This window comes from Nothobranchius furzeri, chromosome 17, assembly GCF_043380555.1.
Source record: "Nothobranchius furzeri strain GRZ-AD chromosome 17, NfurGRZ-RIMD1, whole genome shotgun sequence".
NCBI lineage: Eukaryota > Metazoa > Chordata > Actinopteri > Cyprinodontiformes > Nothobranchiidae > Nothobranchius > Nothobranchius furzeri.
The window spans coordinates 24,146,680-24,163,536 of NC_091757.1; the positions used below are offsets into that span (position 1 = coordinate 24,146,680).

Below are 16,857 nucleotides of genomic sequence, written 5' to 3' on the forward strand. Positions count from 1 at the left end.
TGTACCAAATTTCGTAATCTTCAGTCAAAGCATGGCTTGGGGCTGACAGTTTTAATGGTCCTAGGGGGCGCTATTTCAGAAAATAGGCCACGCCCACCGGATGTTCACATCAGATCTTTTGGGGGGCCAGACTAGGATCACTCACAAGAAGTTTCGTGATGATATCTTTAGAAATGACGAAATGGGAGGCAAACGTAAGGCCACGGCGGTACGCCTGACTTCGCCGCGCCGCCACAGCCCCGCCCTCTGCCGAAAACTCACATAATGTGACACCAAGCAACCCCCACTTGTCTTGAGTTACCAGCTACAAATTTGTGGTGATTTAGTGAAATGGGGCAATTTGGGACCTTTCACAGTAAAACTTAACCTTTTTGGTCCTGAGGGGGCGGGGCTTGTGTGATGTCATCATGCGACCATTCAATTTACTTTGTGAGGTGATGACGAATGACCACAGAAAGTTTGGTAACTCTATTCCATTCAGTTATGAAGTTATAGCAATTTAAAAATTTTTGGCGAGTAGTCAAACTTCGAGGCCTGGCCCCGCCCCTTCAGTATTTACGAAAAGTCAATTTTATTGTCTCATTTTGTTCGCCCATCTCTTCTGAGCAATTTTACAGAATTTTTGAGATGATCGTGCAAAAAATGATCGAGCAATCCAATCAGAAACGGACCCTAAAAACGGCCAAAACGGCAAAAAATCGCCATTTCAACCCAAAATGGCCGACTTCCTGTTTGATATTGACCATGCTTGCAAGAGACTTTTCTGTGCGGACTATTGAGTACTATAAGTGTACCAAATTTCATAACGGTACGATAAACTAAGCTTTATGGAGAGGGTTTTTTTTCATTTTCTAGGGGGCGCTGTTCAGCCAATTTCTTTGCGATTTTTTTGGGACCTTTAAAATATCAAATTTTTCACCAGGCCTGACAAGTATGCAAAATATTGTGAGTTTTGGGGTATGTTAAGGTCCCCAAAAAGCCATTCAAAGCGGCACCGGAATAATAAATAAAAATAATAATAAACAGAGCAAAAACAAGAGGCCTTCGCAGCGCTTTCGCTGCTCGGGCCTAAAAATAATAATAAACAGAGCAAAAACAAGAGGCCTTCGCAGCGCTTTCGCTGCTCGGGCCTAATAAACGGAGCAAAAACAAGAGGCCTTCGCAGCGCTTTCGCTGCTCGGGCCTAATAAACGGAGCAGATACAATAGGCCTTCGCAGCTTCACTGCTCGGGCCTAACTATAACTAGTTTCTTTTTTAATGTTGGATTCCCAACACTGCCTATACACATCTTACATTCACGCTTAGGGAAAATGAGATTCAGCTGCAGTTGGAGACAAAATAAAAATGGCACTTTTCCTTTTGCTTTCTTAGTCTGAAGTAGTTGTTATTGTGCACAGAAAATGTATAAAATATCCGCATGCATGAAAGGAGAAATGTGATGTTAGTTACCTATAGGGTTGTCACGGTAACCGGTGTAGCGGTAAAAAAGTAGACAATAATAATAACCATCTTGTTTTAAAAGAAATCTATTGCCTCGGGGGGTTACCGTGGCTGCGGTATAGGCGCGGTGACCCTTACCAGCCACCGTATCATCTGCTGAAGTTGCCGGCGGCACATGCGCACTTTGTTGTTTACAACCAAAACTTTCTTTAAGCTAAAGCTGAAATAAAGGCCAAGGGAGGAGACGGCAGCGCTCAGGACATTTATTATCCCTCAAAGAAGACAAAGTGGGAAGTTCGGGCATGTTTTGGATATTTGAAGAACGCCGAGGGACAGCTGATAGAAGACGGCTATCCTGTTTGCAGCACGTGCAGAAAAAGTGTCTGTGAAAGGCAGCAACGCTTCAAATCTCATGACACATCTGCGTGACCATCACCCACAACTCTACAGTCAACGCAAGGCAAGCTAACGTTAGCGTTTTAGCTAAAATGCGTGATCCGAGGATTTGGGTTGAGGGAGAACGCAACGAGTCGCTATATAAAGCAGCCGCAGCGCCGCTACCTGCATATAAACCGTGTCGCGGACACCGCCATGTTGAAATGACGCTATGCATTACGGGGCTCCCAGGGGCAGATAAGAGTTGGTCTCTCTCCGAGAATAATTATGAATTTAACAACGATTACTGCCTGATGACATTTTCCCACATCTGCAAAGCTCACTGGAAGGACACAAACCGAGTACAATATTTTCCTGATATAGGGGTTATTACTCAAGTACAGGTAAAAAAGTATCTGATTAGAAGGCTACTTGAGTACTGAGTATCATCTGATCTAATATTTTTAAATGACGACATCAAACAGACAAACAATAAGAAGTTATGGGCAAATATTGGTATTTTAAAGACTAAAGGTTGGTTTATGCTTGACGCGTCCGCGAGGTCCGTACGGCTCCGCGCGGAAAAGTTGCGTCATTTTGCGTCATTTTAACAACCACGCCCCTCCACCGCGTCTCCACACGGCCCAAGATTTCCGCAACGCGCACCTCGGAAAATTTCTAACCACGCGGACGGTCGGACGCGGAGAAACATGGCGGACCGGCACGGCAGAGGTTGGTAAATACAGAGATTTGTATGATTCAGCTCTCAGAGATCACCGTGATCAACATGTTGTTCATAATTCTTGGAGAGAAATAGCTCGCACTGTCGGAAAAGACAAGGATGCTGTTAAAAATGCTGAAATACCATGTTGTAAACAGTGATTTCTACTTCTACTATGGTGTAGTGTTGGATGCATGCTGTAGAGCTCCATGCTGCCCCCTACAGTTTGGGAGAATATTGGCTCACCGCAGAGACGAGCCGCACAAACCATAAACGCTGCGAGTTGTGAAGCGCGTTCCAGCCGCGAGCCGCATCACCGCGCGGAAAGTGAATGCGTCAAGCATAAACCAAGCTTAAAGGGGAAAAATGTAAACAAATAAACAACATAATTACAAAATAACAAATTTTAGGCTAAATTTAGACACAAACTGAGGACAATATTTCCTGACATACAGGGTTCATATAACTGTGTGAAAATGTAACACGTTAAAAAAAATACCCCGATAATACCAAAAACCGTGGTAATTTTGGTCACAATAACCGTGAGGTTACATTTTCACACCGTGACGACCCTAGGTTTTAGTTTTTCTTTCTTTATGAGAGGGACCTCTTATATCTCGGAATTGGAAATTAAGTCAGACAACATTGGACGTCAGATATCAGTAAAAAAAAAAGAAAAAAAAGCATGCCTACTTTATTTTTTGTTTGTTGTTATTTTTCCAGGGCTGCACTGTGGTTCAGTGGCTAGCATTGCTGCCTTGCAGCAAGAAGGTCCAGGGTTCACTAACCCTGGGGACTTTCTGCATTGAGTTTTAATGATCTCCCTGTGCTTGCCTGGGTTCTCTCTGTGTACTCGGGCTTCCTCCCACAGGCCACAAACACGACTGTCAGGTTAATTTCTCTGTCTAAATCAGGAGTGGGGAACCCTGGTCATCAAGGGCCGGTATCCTGCATGTCTTTGCACCAACCCTTCTGATTCAGTGGTTGATTCACATGTTCTGCAGCTTTTCAGGTTCTGCAGAAGCTTGTTAATCACCTGCTGATTGAAATCAGGTGGGATGATGCAGGGTTGAAACTAAAATATGCTGGATAGCGGCCCTCGATGGACCAGGGTTCCCCACCCCTGGTCTAAATTATCCTTAGGTGTGAGTGCGTGTGCTTGGTTGTTTGTCCTGTCTGTCTCTGAGTTGCCCTGCGATGGACTGGCTTCCTGTCCAAGGTGTACCCCGCCTGTTTTCCTGAAGCGGGTTCAGATAATGGATGGATGGATATTCATTCATTCATTCGGCGCCCCTCTGTCCTGCATGTTTTTTGTGTTGCTGCTTCCAACAGCATTGTTTCTCTGCTGCCACACACCTGACTTACATAAATGAGGGATTAACAGGCTTCTGCAGCACTTGATGTCATCCTAAGGAGGCAATGCAAATATGTGAACCAGTGTGCTGTAGCAGAGTAATGGAAACATGCAAGACATGGAATGTCTTGGCACTGCGGACCAGGGTTGAGAAGCACTGCTGTAGAGGATGAGCAGATTCCTGCTGGACTTTTCACATGAAGATTACAACTTGGACACAGTGAAGGAGTGTGGCAGCCTCAGCTGTCTGAGTCAGTTTGACCTGACCATCTCCAGGTGATCAGAGCTGATTCCCACTGCAGAGGTGGGAATCCACCCTTTTCCAGTTGAGGATTATGGACATGGAGGCAAAATCATCATCCCAGCTGCTCCCCACTCAGCCTCACCATGCTCCAGTGCATTCCAGAGGTTCAAAGCCAGTGAGGCCAACAAGATCACATCATCTGCAAAAAGAAGCAATGAAAACTTTAGTCTCTCTGTTTCCTGTGCAACCCTGTCAAAGTTCGGCATCAGTGTCTTAGTAGGACGTCCATAATTTACCATTTGTAGTTGTCAAATGAACATGAATGAACACTGATGGGCTGATAAACAAAACATAATAGTTATTTTTCAAATATGTGATGCAGCTGAATTTTGGGAAGTTTTCTCATTTGTTCTTCATGTTTTGTTTCTTTTTTTTAAAGCCCCGAGAAGGCCACCACATCTGGAAGATGCACATGGTGAAAGGTCAGGAGGGCCTCGGCATGCAGATTACAGGGGGGCGCGGTTCCAAGCGGTCTCCTCATGGCATCATCATCGCTCGTATAGAAAAGCAAGGTGCTATTTACAGGTACAGGTGGTCTTGGTAAACATGCCTGTTTGTATGCCTGCATGCAGTAAAACCAGTGTTGTTTTTGGCAGCCATCTTGGTTTTAGTTTTTTTGGATGAAAATGCATTTTAATTTTATTCAGTTTAATTCCGCTGAAACTCAAAAATGTTTTAGTTGACAAAGATTTTGGTTTTTTAGTTTTACAAAAAAAATGAAATGTGGTATTAGTCTTTAACAAATGAATGTATGTCACATGTATACTCTCAGCTACTGGAATGACAGGGTTCACGCGGGGTCTTACAAGTCTTAAAAGCATTGAATTTAGGAATTTGGAAATAATACATTATATCATCCTTTCTCTTTCACCTTGTCTCCGTGTCTGTTGGGAATTACAAAGCATCCAAAAGCATTAACAAAGTTTTAAGTATCAGGCGTGATGTTAAAAGCAGACGCTTTGATGCTTCACAGCCAGACGGGGGGGGGGGGGGGGGGGGGGGGGGGGGGGGGGGGGGGGGGGTTGGAAATGATACAATGAAAAGTCTTTAAAAAGTCTTGAATTTTATTTGTCCTCTAAATTTAAACTTGTCAGCCACAATCATTTAAAACGTAGCATAAATGATGAGTGACAGAACCAGTAATTGAGAACTCAGGACAGCCTCAGCTCAAAACACTCCTGACGTTTTCAGCTCCCACGCAACAGCAGTGATACAAAACGCAGACCTCCAAAGGGACTTGGCTTAGTTTGGCTTAACTAAACTTTGCATCACGTACAGACAAGTGCATCGTGATTTCTTTTCACCAAAAGACCCTGAGGATTACGTCAAAATTATGTGTGTGTGTGTGTGTGTGTGTGTGTGTGTGTGTGTGTGTGTGTGTGTGTGTGTGTGTGTGTGTTAGTATGGGTGCAGGAGGGGGTGTGTTCATGTGTGTGAATCGATGCAAATGAGAGTCGGTGTGTGGCCGGGGGCTCGTAATGGCAGAAGAGGAAAGGGGATCTTGAAGGCTAACTTGAATCTGGGATTGAAATAAAAACATACCATAAAGAAATGGACTAATCTGAATTCACTAACCAGGCTTAGCACAAAAGTCAGCCAGATGAGATGATTCATAGACCTTTTTCTGTCGCCAAAGAGGTGTCCTGTGGGCTGGTTCAGCTGGTCCAGAAGCTTCAGGGGCCGTAAGACTTTTTGGCACCTCAGCTTAGGTCAACGGTGTCTGTGGTTCAGGAGAATCTCATTCCCTGGGAGTGGCTGGACTTTAGGTTCCTTCACTTCAGCGGCCTCGAAACGTGGAATTCAGATCGCGGGCCCAAATTATTCCAAACGGAGCCGAATCATCAAACTGTTCCAAATTGCTCTTAATCTTAATATGAAAACTCGACGAACACACAACTTCCGGTTTCACGTAGGAAGTCAAAACAAAACAACGGAGTTGCTTCTAAGTCTTTACAGTAACTTTTGAGAGCTAATTACTCTAAAACGCCCGGTTCTTCTGGGCCAGATGGAAAACAGCCCGCAGGGATGTGCTTAAGGCGTCCTTTTTTCTTTTTTCTTCTGCTAACATGAGGTTTGCACTTTGGCTTTATAACCTTCTGGGTCACACCCACATATATTTCACTCATTAACCACTGGACACTGGATGGCACTGTGGCTCTTTCAAATAACCTCTACCTTCTCCAAGATGGAAAGTCCATGATCACAATTTAACACAGTTATTCATATAAAGCTAAAAAAGTATTACTTTAGCATCAAAGTATTACTTTAAACATGAAATAATACAATTCATGTCTTAAAACTTAACAGTTTTACCATTAGCATGAATTTTCACTGGAGAAGCAAAAATTGGCAGAGGTTTAACATAAAAGAAAAAACACAAAACAAGCAGTTAGGTTTGTAACTGATAAGATTTTAACTTAGAGCACCTTGATTTCTAATGGTGAACAAATTTAAACACCTTTTAACTGTGGATCAGAGTCTTGATAAAGACTAAATTCTGCATTCTTCCAGAACATGCCGAGAAGGTTTTACAAGCATTCAAACCTTGGGGGAGAGTCAGGGCTTGGCAGGTTGACATGGACCAGACCAAGTCCTGATAATGTCCATCTTTTCGATTGCTTAAGGAGGGAAACAAACAAGTCACTTGGTAAATTTACATTCCTGGGAGAAAATGTAGGACTTAGCTAGATGTTCGAACTGGGGGCCAGTTTCAAATTCCCCTTTTTGTTTTTTTTTTCTGCTAAATGTGAGAGGAAAAACTTTGTGAAAATAGTTAAGTTCTCCTTCATGTGAATGCAAACAAAGTTAATCTGAGGATATGAAATGTGGATTTCTGCTACACTTATTTATTTGTAATCAAAATTGTTTTAAAAATGATACAACTCCTGAACTCCTCCTTGAACCGTCACCTTATCGTGGTGGAGGAGTTTGAGTGGCCTAATGATCCTAGGAGCTATGTTGTCTGGAGCACTTTGTGCCCCTGGTAGGGTCTCCCATGACAAATTGGTCTTAGGTGAAGGGTGAGACAAAGAATGGTTCAGAGAATCTTTTATGGATGTAATTTCAAAGAGTCGGAGTACCCGGCCCGGAGGGTTACCGGGGTCCCACCCTGGAGCCAGGCCTGGGGTTGGGGCCCGTGAGCGAGCACCTGGTGGCCGGGCTTTCGCCCATGAGGCCCTGCCGGGCCCAGCCCGAACTGGATACATGGGCTCATCCAACTGTGGACCCACCACCCGCAGGAGGAACTTGAAGGGTCCGGTACAGTGTGGATCGGGTGGCAGACCAAGGCGGGAGCCTTGGCGGTCCGATCCCCGGACAATGAAACTGGTTTTTGGGACAAGGAACGTCACCTCGCTGGTGGGGAAGGAGCAGGAGCTTGTGGCAGAAGTTGAGCGGTACCGGCTAGATATAGTCGGACTCACCTCGACACATAGCATTGGCTCTGGAGCCCAAGTCCTTGAGAGGGGTTGGACACTCTCCTTTGCTGGAGTTGCTCCGGGTGAGAGGCGGAGGGCTGGGATTGGCTTTTTGTTAGCCCCAAGACTCTGTGCCTGTGTGTTGGGGTTTACCCGGGGGGATGAGAGGGTAGCTTCCCTGCGCCTTCGGGTCGGGGAATGGGTCCTGACTGTTGTTTGTGCTTATGGGCCAAGTATCAGTTCAGAGTACCCACCCTTTATGGAGTCCCTGGGACGAGTGCTAGATAGTGCTCCATCAGGGGACTCCATTGTTCTGCTGGGGGACTTCAATGCTCACGTGGGCAATGGCAGCTTGACCTGGAGGGGTGTGATTGGGAGGAACGGCCTGCCTGATCTGAACTCGAGTGGTGTTTCATTATTGGACTTCTGTGCAAGCTGCAGTTTGGCCATAACGAACACCATGTTCGAACATAAGGATGCCCATCAGTACACTTGGTACCAGGGCAGTCTAGGTTGCAGGTCGATGGTAGACTTTGAAGAAGAAGAAGAAAATATCATTTCTATAGCACTTCTCAAGATAAAAATCACGAGGCGCTTCACAAAAACAAAAAATGTAAAAATATAAAAAAGCATTTAGAAAATGTTTAATATATATATATATATATATATATATATATATATATATATATATATATATATATATATATATATATATATATATAAAATGATTAAAATTAGACAATTGTAAAAAAAAAGTAGTCGTATCATCTGACCTGCGGCCGTATGTTTTGGACACCTGAGTGAAGAGAGGAGCGGAGCTGTCAACTGATCACCACCTGGTGGTGAGTTGGATCAGATGGCAGGGGAAGATGCCGCATAGACCTGGCCGACCCAAACGCATAGTAAGGGTCCGCTTGGAACACCTGGCAGAAGAACCTGACAAGACAGTCTTCAATTCCCACCTCCGGCAGAGCTTTGACCGCATCCCGAGAGCAGTGGGCCTTGTTCCACTTTGCGATTGTTGAGGCGGCTGTTGCTAGCTGTGGTCGTAAGGTGGCCGGTGCCAGTCGTGGTGGCAACCCCCGTACCCGCTGGTGGACACCAGAGGTTTGGGGAGCCATCAGGCTGAAAAAGGAGGCCTACAGGGCGTGGCTTGTCTGTGGGTCTCCGGAGGCAGCAGACAGGTACCGGATAGCCAAGCGGGGTGCAGCAGTGGCAGTTGCCGAGGCAAAATCTTGGGCGTGGGAGGAGTTTGGTGAGGCCATGGAGAAAGACTATCGATCGGCTCCAAAGAGGTTCTGGCAAACTGTCCAGCACCTCAGGAGAAGAAGGCAGCAACTCGCTCACACTGTTTACAGTGGGGATGGGAAGATGCTGACGTCAACTGGGGCTATGGTGGGACGGTGGAAGGAATACTTTGAGGAACTCCTCAGTCCCACCTACGCGCATTCCGGGGATGAACCAGAGCCGGGAGACCTGGGGGTGGACTGTCCAATCTCGGGGGCAGAAGTTGCTGAGGTAGTCAAAAACCTACACAGCGGCGGAGCCCCGGGGGCGGATGAGATTCGTCCTGGGTATCTCAAGGCTATGGATGTTGTAGGGCTGTCATGGATGACACGCCTCTGCAACATTGCGTGGTCATCGGGGGCAGTTCCTGTGGAGTGGCAGACCGGGGTGGTGGTCCCCATCTTTAAGAAGGGTGACCTGAGGGTGTGTTCCAACTATAGGGGGCTCACACTCCTCAGCCTCCCTGGAAAGGTCTACTCCAAGGTACTGGAGAGGAGGGTCCGATCGATAGTTGAATCTCAGATTGAGGAGGGGCAATGTGGTTTTCGCCCTGGCTGTGGAACTGTGGACCAGCTCTATACCCTTGCAAAGGTGATGGAGGGGGCATGGAATTTGCCCAACCAATCCACATGTGTTTTGTGGATTTGGAGAAGGCTTATGACCGTGTCCCCAGGGGCACCCTGTGGGGGACGCTCCAGGATAATGGGGTGGATGGCTTTCTGTTAAGGGCCATTCAATCCGTCTGTGAAGGTTCTCAGTCATCCAGGTCATTGTAGTCTAATGAGCTTTGAAAGAAAAGCGTCTGGACTTCTTTGAGTTGCTTGAAGACGTTTCACCTCTCATCCGAGAGCTTTCTTCAGTTCTAAGGTCAAATGGTGGAGAGTCCCAGATTTAAACCCAGTTGGAGTTTCCCCCCGAAGAGGGAACAAAAGACCCCCTGATGATCTTCTACATAAACACATGAGCCAAGGTGTGAGGGTGGGTGTGGGTCCTATTCAGCCAGAGTTTCGGGTGAGCTCATTGTGAAGCCTGGCCCCACCCTATCATGTGAATTCCTGAGGTCAGATGGCCCAGGATATGTGTGGGCGTTGAGGCATCTGGGAAGGGATCTCAAAACTGGATTATAGATGGCAGACAGTTGGTGTCGTAAACCACCGCCTCTGTTCAAAGATGGTTGCTCACAGTGGACATAAATGGCTTCCTTTACTCCTCTTTCAAACCATCTGTCCTCTCTGTCCAAAATGTGAACGTTGGCATCCTCGAAAGAGTGACCTTTGTCCTTTAGACGCAAATGAACTGCTGAGTCCTGTCCCGTGGAGCTGGCTCTTCTATGTTGTGCCATGCGATTGTGAAGTGGCTGTTTGGTTTCTCCGATGTAGAGGTCTGGGCATTCCTCGCTGCACTGTACAGCATTCACCACATTGTTCAGTTTGTGTTTAGGAGTTTTGTCTTTCGGGTGAACCAGTTTCTGTCTGAGTGTGTTGCTGGGCCTGAAGTACACTGGTATGTTGTGTTTGGAGAAAACCCTCCTGAGTTTCTCTGATACACCGGCTACATAGGGGATGACAAGGTTGTTGCGTTTGTCTTTCTCATCCTCCCTCGCTGGTGTCTGGTCTTCTTTTCTGTGCATCTTTGCTGACTTTATAAACGCCCAATTAGGATAGCCACATGTTTTAAGTGATTCCTTTATATGTGTGTGTTCCTTCTTTTTACCTTCCGGCTTAGAGGGAACATGTTCTGCCCGGTGGTGTAAAGTCTTGATTACTCCAAGTTTGTGTTCCAGAGGGTGATGTGAGTCGAAGAGGAGGTACTGGTCTGTGTGTGGGGGCTTCCGGTACACTTCAATTTTGAGGTTGCCATTTTCTTCAAGGTGCACAGCGCAGTCCAGGAAAGGCAAGCAGTTGTCCTTTATGTTTTCCCTGGTGAACTTGATGTTTTTGTCCACGGCGTTGATGTGCGTAGTGAAGGATTCCACTTCTTGTGTTTTGATTTTGACCCAGGTGTCATCCACATATCTGTACCAGTGGCTGGGTGCTCTCCCTTTAAAAGAGCCAAGAGCCTTTCTTTCCACTTCCTCCATGTAAAGGTTGGCTACAGTAGGTGACACGGGGGAGCCCATGGCGCACCCATGTTTTTGTCTGTAGAAACCTTCGTTGTATTTGAAATATGTAGTGGTGAGGCAGAGGTCTAACAGTGTGCAAATCTGATCGGGTGTGAAGTTGGTCCTGTCCTCCAAGGTGCTGTCTTCTTGTAGTCGTTTTCTGACAGTCTCCACTGCCTCCGTAGTGGGTATGCAATTGAAGAGGGAGACTACGTCAAAGGACACCATGGTTTCATCTGGATCCAGGGTAAGTTTCTTGGCCTTTTATTGTGGGCAGTATAAGGTACACCTGTGCACTACTCATGATGTAGGATCAGCATCTTGATGTGGCACACCTGTGAGGTGGGATGGATTATCTCAGCAAGGCAGAAGTGCTCACTATCACACATTTAGACTGATTTGTGAACAGTAGTTGAGAGAAATGGTGATATTGTGTATCTGGAATGCATTTTAGATCTTTAACACTAGAACTCCCAGAGACTTGTCATTCGACTGGACGGTTGTTATCTAGAGCCCCCTTCAGACAGGCCATGAAAAATGGAAATGTTCCGGACTCTGTCCGTAAGACCTTTAAGTCTGAATACAAACATCCGGATAACGTTTTCCGTGATTAAACCGGACGATGCCCTTAGTAACAGGTCCGTACTTGTTACGGACAGGGCGGCTGCTTCAGGCTGGTGAGGTCGAGTTCCGGACAGGGAGGAGGGGGAGGAGGAAGGGACCGGGGGACGCTGTGCGCACCTAGATAGCTCGCTCCTGTAGCATGCGGCGAACCATGGCAGCTCGACTCCTACGGTACCATCTAGACGCGCGACGGAGCGCTTCACACCGCTTCAGTGATTCCTTTAACCATTGAGCTTCATCATCCAGGTCATCTTCATGTGCGCAGAATTATGCTTAACATAAGTCCGATGAGCAGAAACAAAGGTGTTGCGTTTACATTTTTGTTCAATCAATCAATCAATCAAAGCTTTATTTATAAAGCGCCTTCCGCAACCCTGTCAGGAAGCCCAAAGTGCTGAACATGGATCAGTTGAAGGTAAATATATTGAATAAATCAAAAAATAAAAGCAATTCAAATTACAAAATACAAATTACAAAATAGGTGACAAATGTGTAAAACAATGGATTGAGTGAACCAATGAAAACTGCGAAATAAATTCAACATAAAAGAGGGCCAAATTCAAACATGTTCTGGAAACTCCAAGTGGAGAAGGTGTTTTTTTAGGTGACTCTTAAAGACTGGCAGAGATGGGGACAGCCTAACTGAGGGTGGCAACTGGTTCCAGATTGACGGTGCTAGGACTGAAGCCTGGTTTATGCTTCTCCGTCTGCATCAGTGCGGAGACACACAACGTTCTTGCGTAGGGCTCCGGCAGGCACGCAAGTACGTACGGAGTTGAGCCCACTTTTTTAAACATCCGTCGAACGAGACGGATTACACAAGCTTGTGATTGGTCAGGACGCCGCTGTTGTTTACAGCGCCGCCATTGCAAAGAGAGCCGAGGATAACTAGCGGCAGACACGGAGCAGCTTGAAGAATACCTCGCGAAAAAACTCTAAAAATATGAACGTTTCATCCTCCCGTGACTGGAGGAGTGAAAAGATGCGCAGCAAGCGTTTTATTTGTGGACGGAAAACGTGGGTTTAGAGGTGGGGAGCGCATGAAGCAGTGGGCGAATGAGAGACAAATATGTCCGTGTTAAAAGTCTCTTATATACACAAAAAACACAATATAGACAGGATACCACAGAACAGCGCTACGCCCTCTGTGGTCCTGCCGGGCAATTGCTTTGCAACACTCTCCAGGAGACGGAGAAGTATGAGAGCACAACGCTTCCGTCAATCCGTGCGTGTCTGTCCCTTGCGGAGCTGACGGAGAAGCATAAACCAGCCTTGAGAAAGCCAGGTCCCCGCAAGTACGACACCTAGAACGAGGGACAGCGAGCAGGCCTTGGTCAGAGGAGCGCAGAGCGTGTGATGGGGAATGTTTGTTCAGGAGAGTGGCCAGATACGGGGGACCACCACCCTGGAAGAAATGATAAACAAAGACGAGGATTTTGAATTGTAAGCGATAGTAAACTGGAAGCCAGTGCATGGAGGCCAGAACCGGACTGATGTGGTCCCATTTCCTGGTCCCAGTCAGGAACCTGGCTGTGCTGTTCTGCACAACCTGTAGGCGACGCAGTGATGACTGACACAACCCTGCATAGAGAGAGTTGCAGTAGTCAAGCCTAGAAATTACAAAGGCATGCAGTACCCGCTCCAGGTGGGCTCTCGACAGCATAGGCTTGATTTTTGCAAGGCGTCTCAGGTGAAAGAAACTGGACCGGATCACAGAATTGATGTGAGCATCAAATTTAAGTCCTGCTTCAACTTTCACCCCCAAACTGGTAACAACTGGTTTTGAGTAGGGAGAAAGAGGGCCAAGATCAACATAACGATCCACATTCCTGCTGTTGGGGTGAAAAACAATGAGCTCTGTCTTTCCCTCATTCATATGCAGATAGTTGGCCATTAGCCAAGACTTCACCTCATTAATACAGGGCACAAAGGACTGGATAGAGTGACCTTTCTCCTGACACAATGGAGAGTAAATCTGGCAATCGTCAGCATACAGATGGAATGATAGGCCATGTTTACGAAAGATTGACCCCAGAGGTAGCAGATAAATGGCAAACAAAAGAGGACCAAGGATTGATCCCTGCGGGACCCCCCAGCGGAGCCCCTCCCAAGAAGAAAAAACATCACCAAGTTTAACACAGAATGTCCTGTTTTGGAGATACGATCTAAACCAGTCCAGAGCAGACCCTTTGATCCCAACCTATCGCTCCAAGCGATCGAGTAGAATCGCGTGGTCAATTGTGTCGAAGGCTGCTGTCAGGTCTAACAACAGAAGCACCACAGATGTACCCTGATCTAGTGATAGATAGATGTCATTTAGGACCCTCAGTAGAGCAGACTCTGTGCTATGGCCGGACCTGAACCCTGATTGGAAAACCTCAAACAGATCAGAGTCAGCTAAATGTGAGACCAGCTGCTGATAAACGACTTTCTCAAGCAGTTTAGATGTAAAGGGCAGGGTAGAGATAGGCCTGTAATTTTCTATCACAGAGACATCAGCACCAGGTTTCTTCAGGGTCGGCCGAATAACTGCTGCTTTCAAAGCAGCTGGGACAACACCTGTGCTGAGGCTCCCATTGATAATCTGACCAAGTGAAGGGCCAAGGCACGGAAAGGCAGCCTTCCAGAGACGAGGCGGCAGAACATCAAGTGGAGAGCCAGATGGCTTCTGCCTCGCAACTAGCTTATTCAGCTCAGAGTATGAAACAGTATTGAGGGAGCTCAGGGTGGGTGGTGATGGAGGAACTGGAACAGGATCAACAGAGTTACCAGAAATAGCTGCTCTAATGCCTGACACTGTATCAACAAAGAATTTGTGAAAAGCTTCAGAGTTTCCAGCGGCTGTAGGAGACATGGAGCTAGGCTCCTGATACACCAGAACAGAGTTTAGCGTTTTGAAGAGAATCTTAGGATTATTGGAGTTTGTCTCAAAGATGTCTGCAAAATAGGCCGTTCTGGCAGCCCTCACAGCATCCTGATAAGCAACCAGAGATTCTCTGAACAACTCACGCGAGACCTGTAGGCCATCCTTTTTCCACTTTCTCTCAGAGGATCTACACGCCCGCCTGCAAGCCCGTGTGACATCAGAGAGCCATGGCTCCCTCCTAGGCCGAGACTTGCACAGTTTGAGAGGGGCAACCACGTCCAGGACCTGATTACATAGTGCATCAAAGTGTTGTGAATAGTGATCAACGTTCGATGGATCAGGGTTAAAGGTCTCTAACCTTACAGACATACAGTCCACAAACTTTGAAATAGTTTCTGCATCCAGGGCTCTGAACCTAGTAGCTGGAGCTTCACACACAGGGACAGGACATGGCAACGTAACATCACAGAGTATTGGAGAGTGGTCAGAGAACACCGGAGGCAAAGTCACAAGGTTCATGATGGGGAGACCAAAAGAGAGAACCAGGTCCAGGGTGTGACCCCTGGCATGAGTTGGGGATGATACCCATTGAGTTAGATTGAATGAATCTAGCAAATTAAAAAAAACCTTTAGCAAGCACATTGTCAGGACAGCAGATATGGATGTTAAAATCACCAAAAAATAGGACATAATCATATTTTAGGATGCAAGATCACAGAAATCATTAAGGAAGTTAGAGTCAGTCTTTGGAGGTCGATAAATCAGCACGACGAGCAGGCGGGGGGAGATGCACAGTTCAAATAAGCACAGTTCAAAGGAAGAAAATGACATGGTGGGTGTAAGCTGTTTACAAGGAAAGCTGGATTTAAAAACAACAACCAACCCTCCACCTCTGCCCCGTGGTCTGGGGATATTAAAACAGGAGCAGCCAGGTGGTACCAGCTCCAGCAGGGCGCTTGAGTCACCAAACGGGATCCAGGACTCACAGATGCAGAGAAAACCCAGGTCATGGTGAATAAAAAAGTCACGAAGAATAAAAGTTTTGTTCAGCACAGACCTGGCATTGACCAGACCCAACCGGGTCTGCGGCGGGGCTGCGGCACCGAGATCGCGCACGGGCCCAGTCTCCTCCAACTCTGTGCCCGTAACCGAGCGCAGATTCTCCCAGCAAACCCCAGTCTGGCGTGATCTTCGAGCCGATCGGCCGTGGTGCGGTGCTGGTTCACCCTCAGAGCCGGCCGAGTTCCCTGGGCAGGGTGCCGAGTAATCCAGGAGACATCTCGGAACCACCGGGTCAGAAGCTGGGCCAAATCGGGCCAGCCGCTTCTTCAGGGATCCAGGCCGACGTCTCACGCGCCGGCTACCTCTCTTTCCCCGTCTTCTCCGATGCTTCCTTCTCGAGCTGGGGCGGACAGAGGGCCGACACATCACGGCTTGGGTGGAGAGAGCACACGGGCAGTCCAACCAGCAGCACCATCCGTGAGGTTCCCAGCTCGCGCAGCCCGCTACATCAACGGAAGGACGAAGCCTCAGCAGCGCAGCTCGATCGTATGTCAGCAGAGGATCCACACCATTCATAAACGGCATCAGCGACAAGAAAATTGCATAAAAGCCAATAAAACGCCAATAAAAACCAGTAAAAAGCAAGGTACCAGTGCATAAAGAGGACGAGCAGCTTGCAGCGTGCACCTGCGCGAGCGCCATCTTACTCCTTCTCAAACTTGTTGAGTGTATGTCAGATGAAAGCAGCGCTCGGATTAAGACGTGCTTGTAAAGAAGACGGGGCAACGTCGGTTACACGGACTTGGTTTGGGTTTAAGGATTCTGATGTTGGAACAGAAAACCTTCCTCAGTAAAACATGCTGGGTGGCAGTGAAGTCTAATCTACATTTTTCTAACGCACCATCAGCACACAGGCCTTCAGACTTTTTTGACATCTCATAAGATTTGGTTTGAACAATTTACCCTCCATAGTTGTCAGCTGTTTCTGCCATTTATTAAAGAGATCCTGACAGTCTTGGGTCTCAGCAGCTCGAATCAACAGCTCCTCAAGCAGGGGGTGGAGTGGAATTGTGTAAGCGGGTCTATCAAGCTGGGCCTTCTATCTGTCAGACAACCTGGAAATGTCCTGGTGCTCCCCTTGACTAGTTACCACTGATCACGATATATATTTTTATTGCACGTGCAGGGTTTCCCCCAGCACTCTATAAGCCTTGCGGCCCACCAGGCTTTGCTTGGCCACCCGCCAGGCTAAACGTCACGGCCTGCCCCCCTCCCTGACCCTACCGTGTTCGCTGACACGAACGGCGCAACGGAACTAGAGCCCTCCATCAGCTGATACTGGTGAGAAACTGCAGCGGAACGTGTG

General features: G+C 47.1%; 1 protein-coding gene across 5 annotated transcripts in view; it reads left to right on the plus strand.

The window, feature by feature from the left end:
• The window catches only part of pdzd2 (PDZ domain containing 2), a 369,757-nt gene that overhangs the window by 220,570 nt on the left and 132,330 nt on the right, over window positions 1-16,857 (plus strand). For all 5 annotated transcript variants that reach the window (XM_070546319.1, XM_070546322.1, XM_070546324.1 and 2 more), the window contains one exon: window positions 4,575-4,720. In XM_070546319.1, the coding sequence (XP_070402420.1) occupies window positions 4,575-4,720 (146 nt within the window). The remainder of the gene's footprint in view (window positions 1-4,574; window positions 4,721-16,857) is intronic.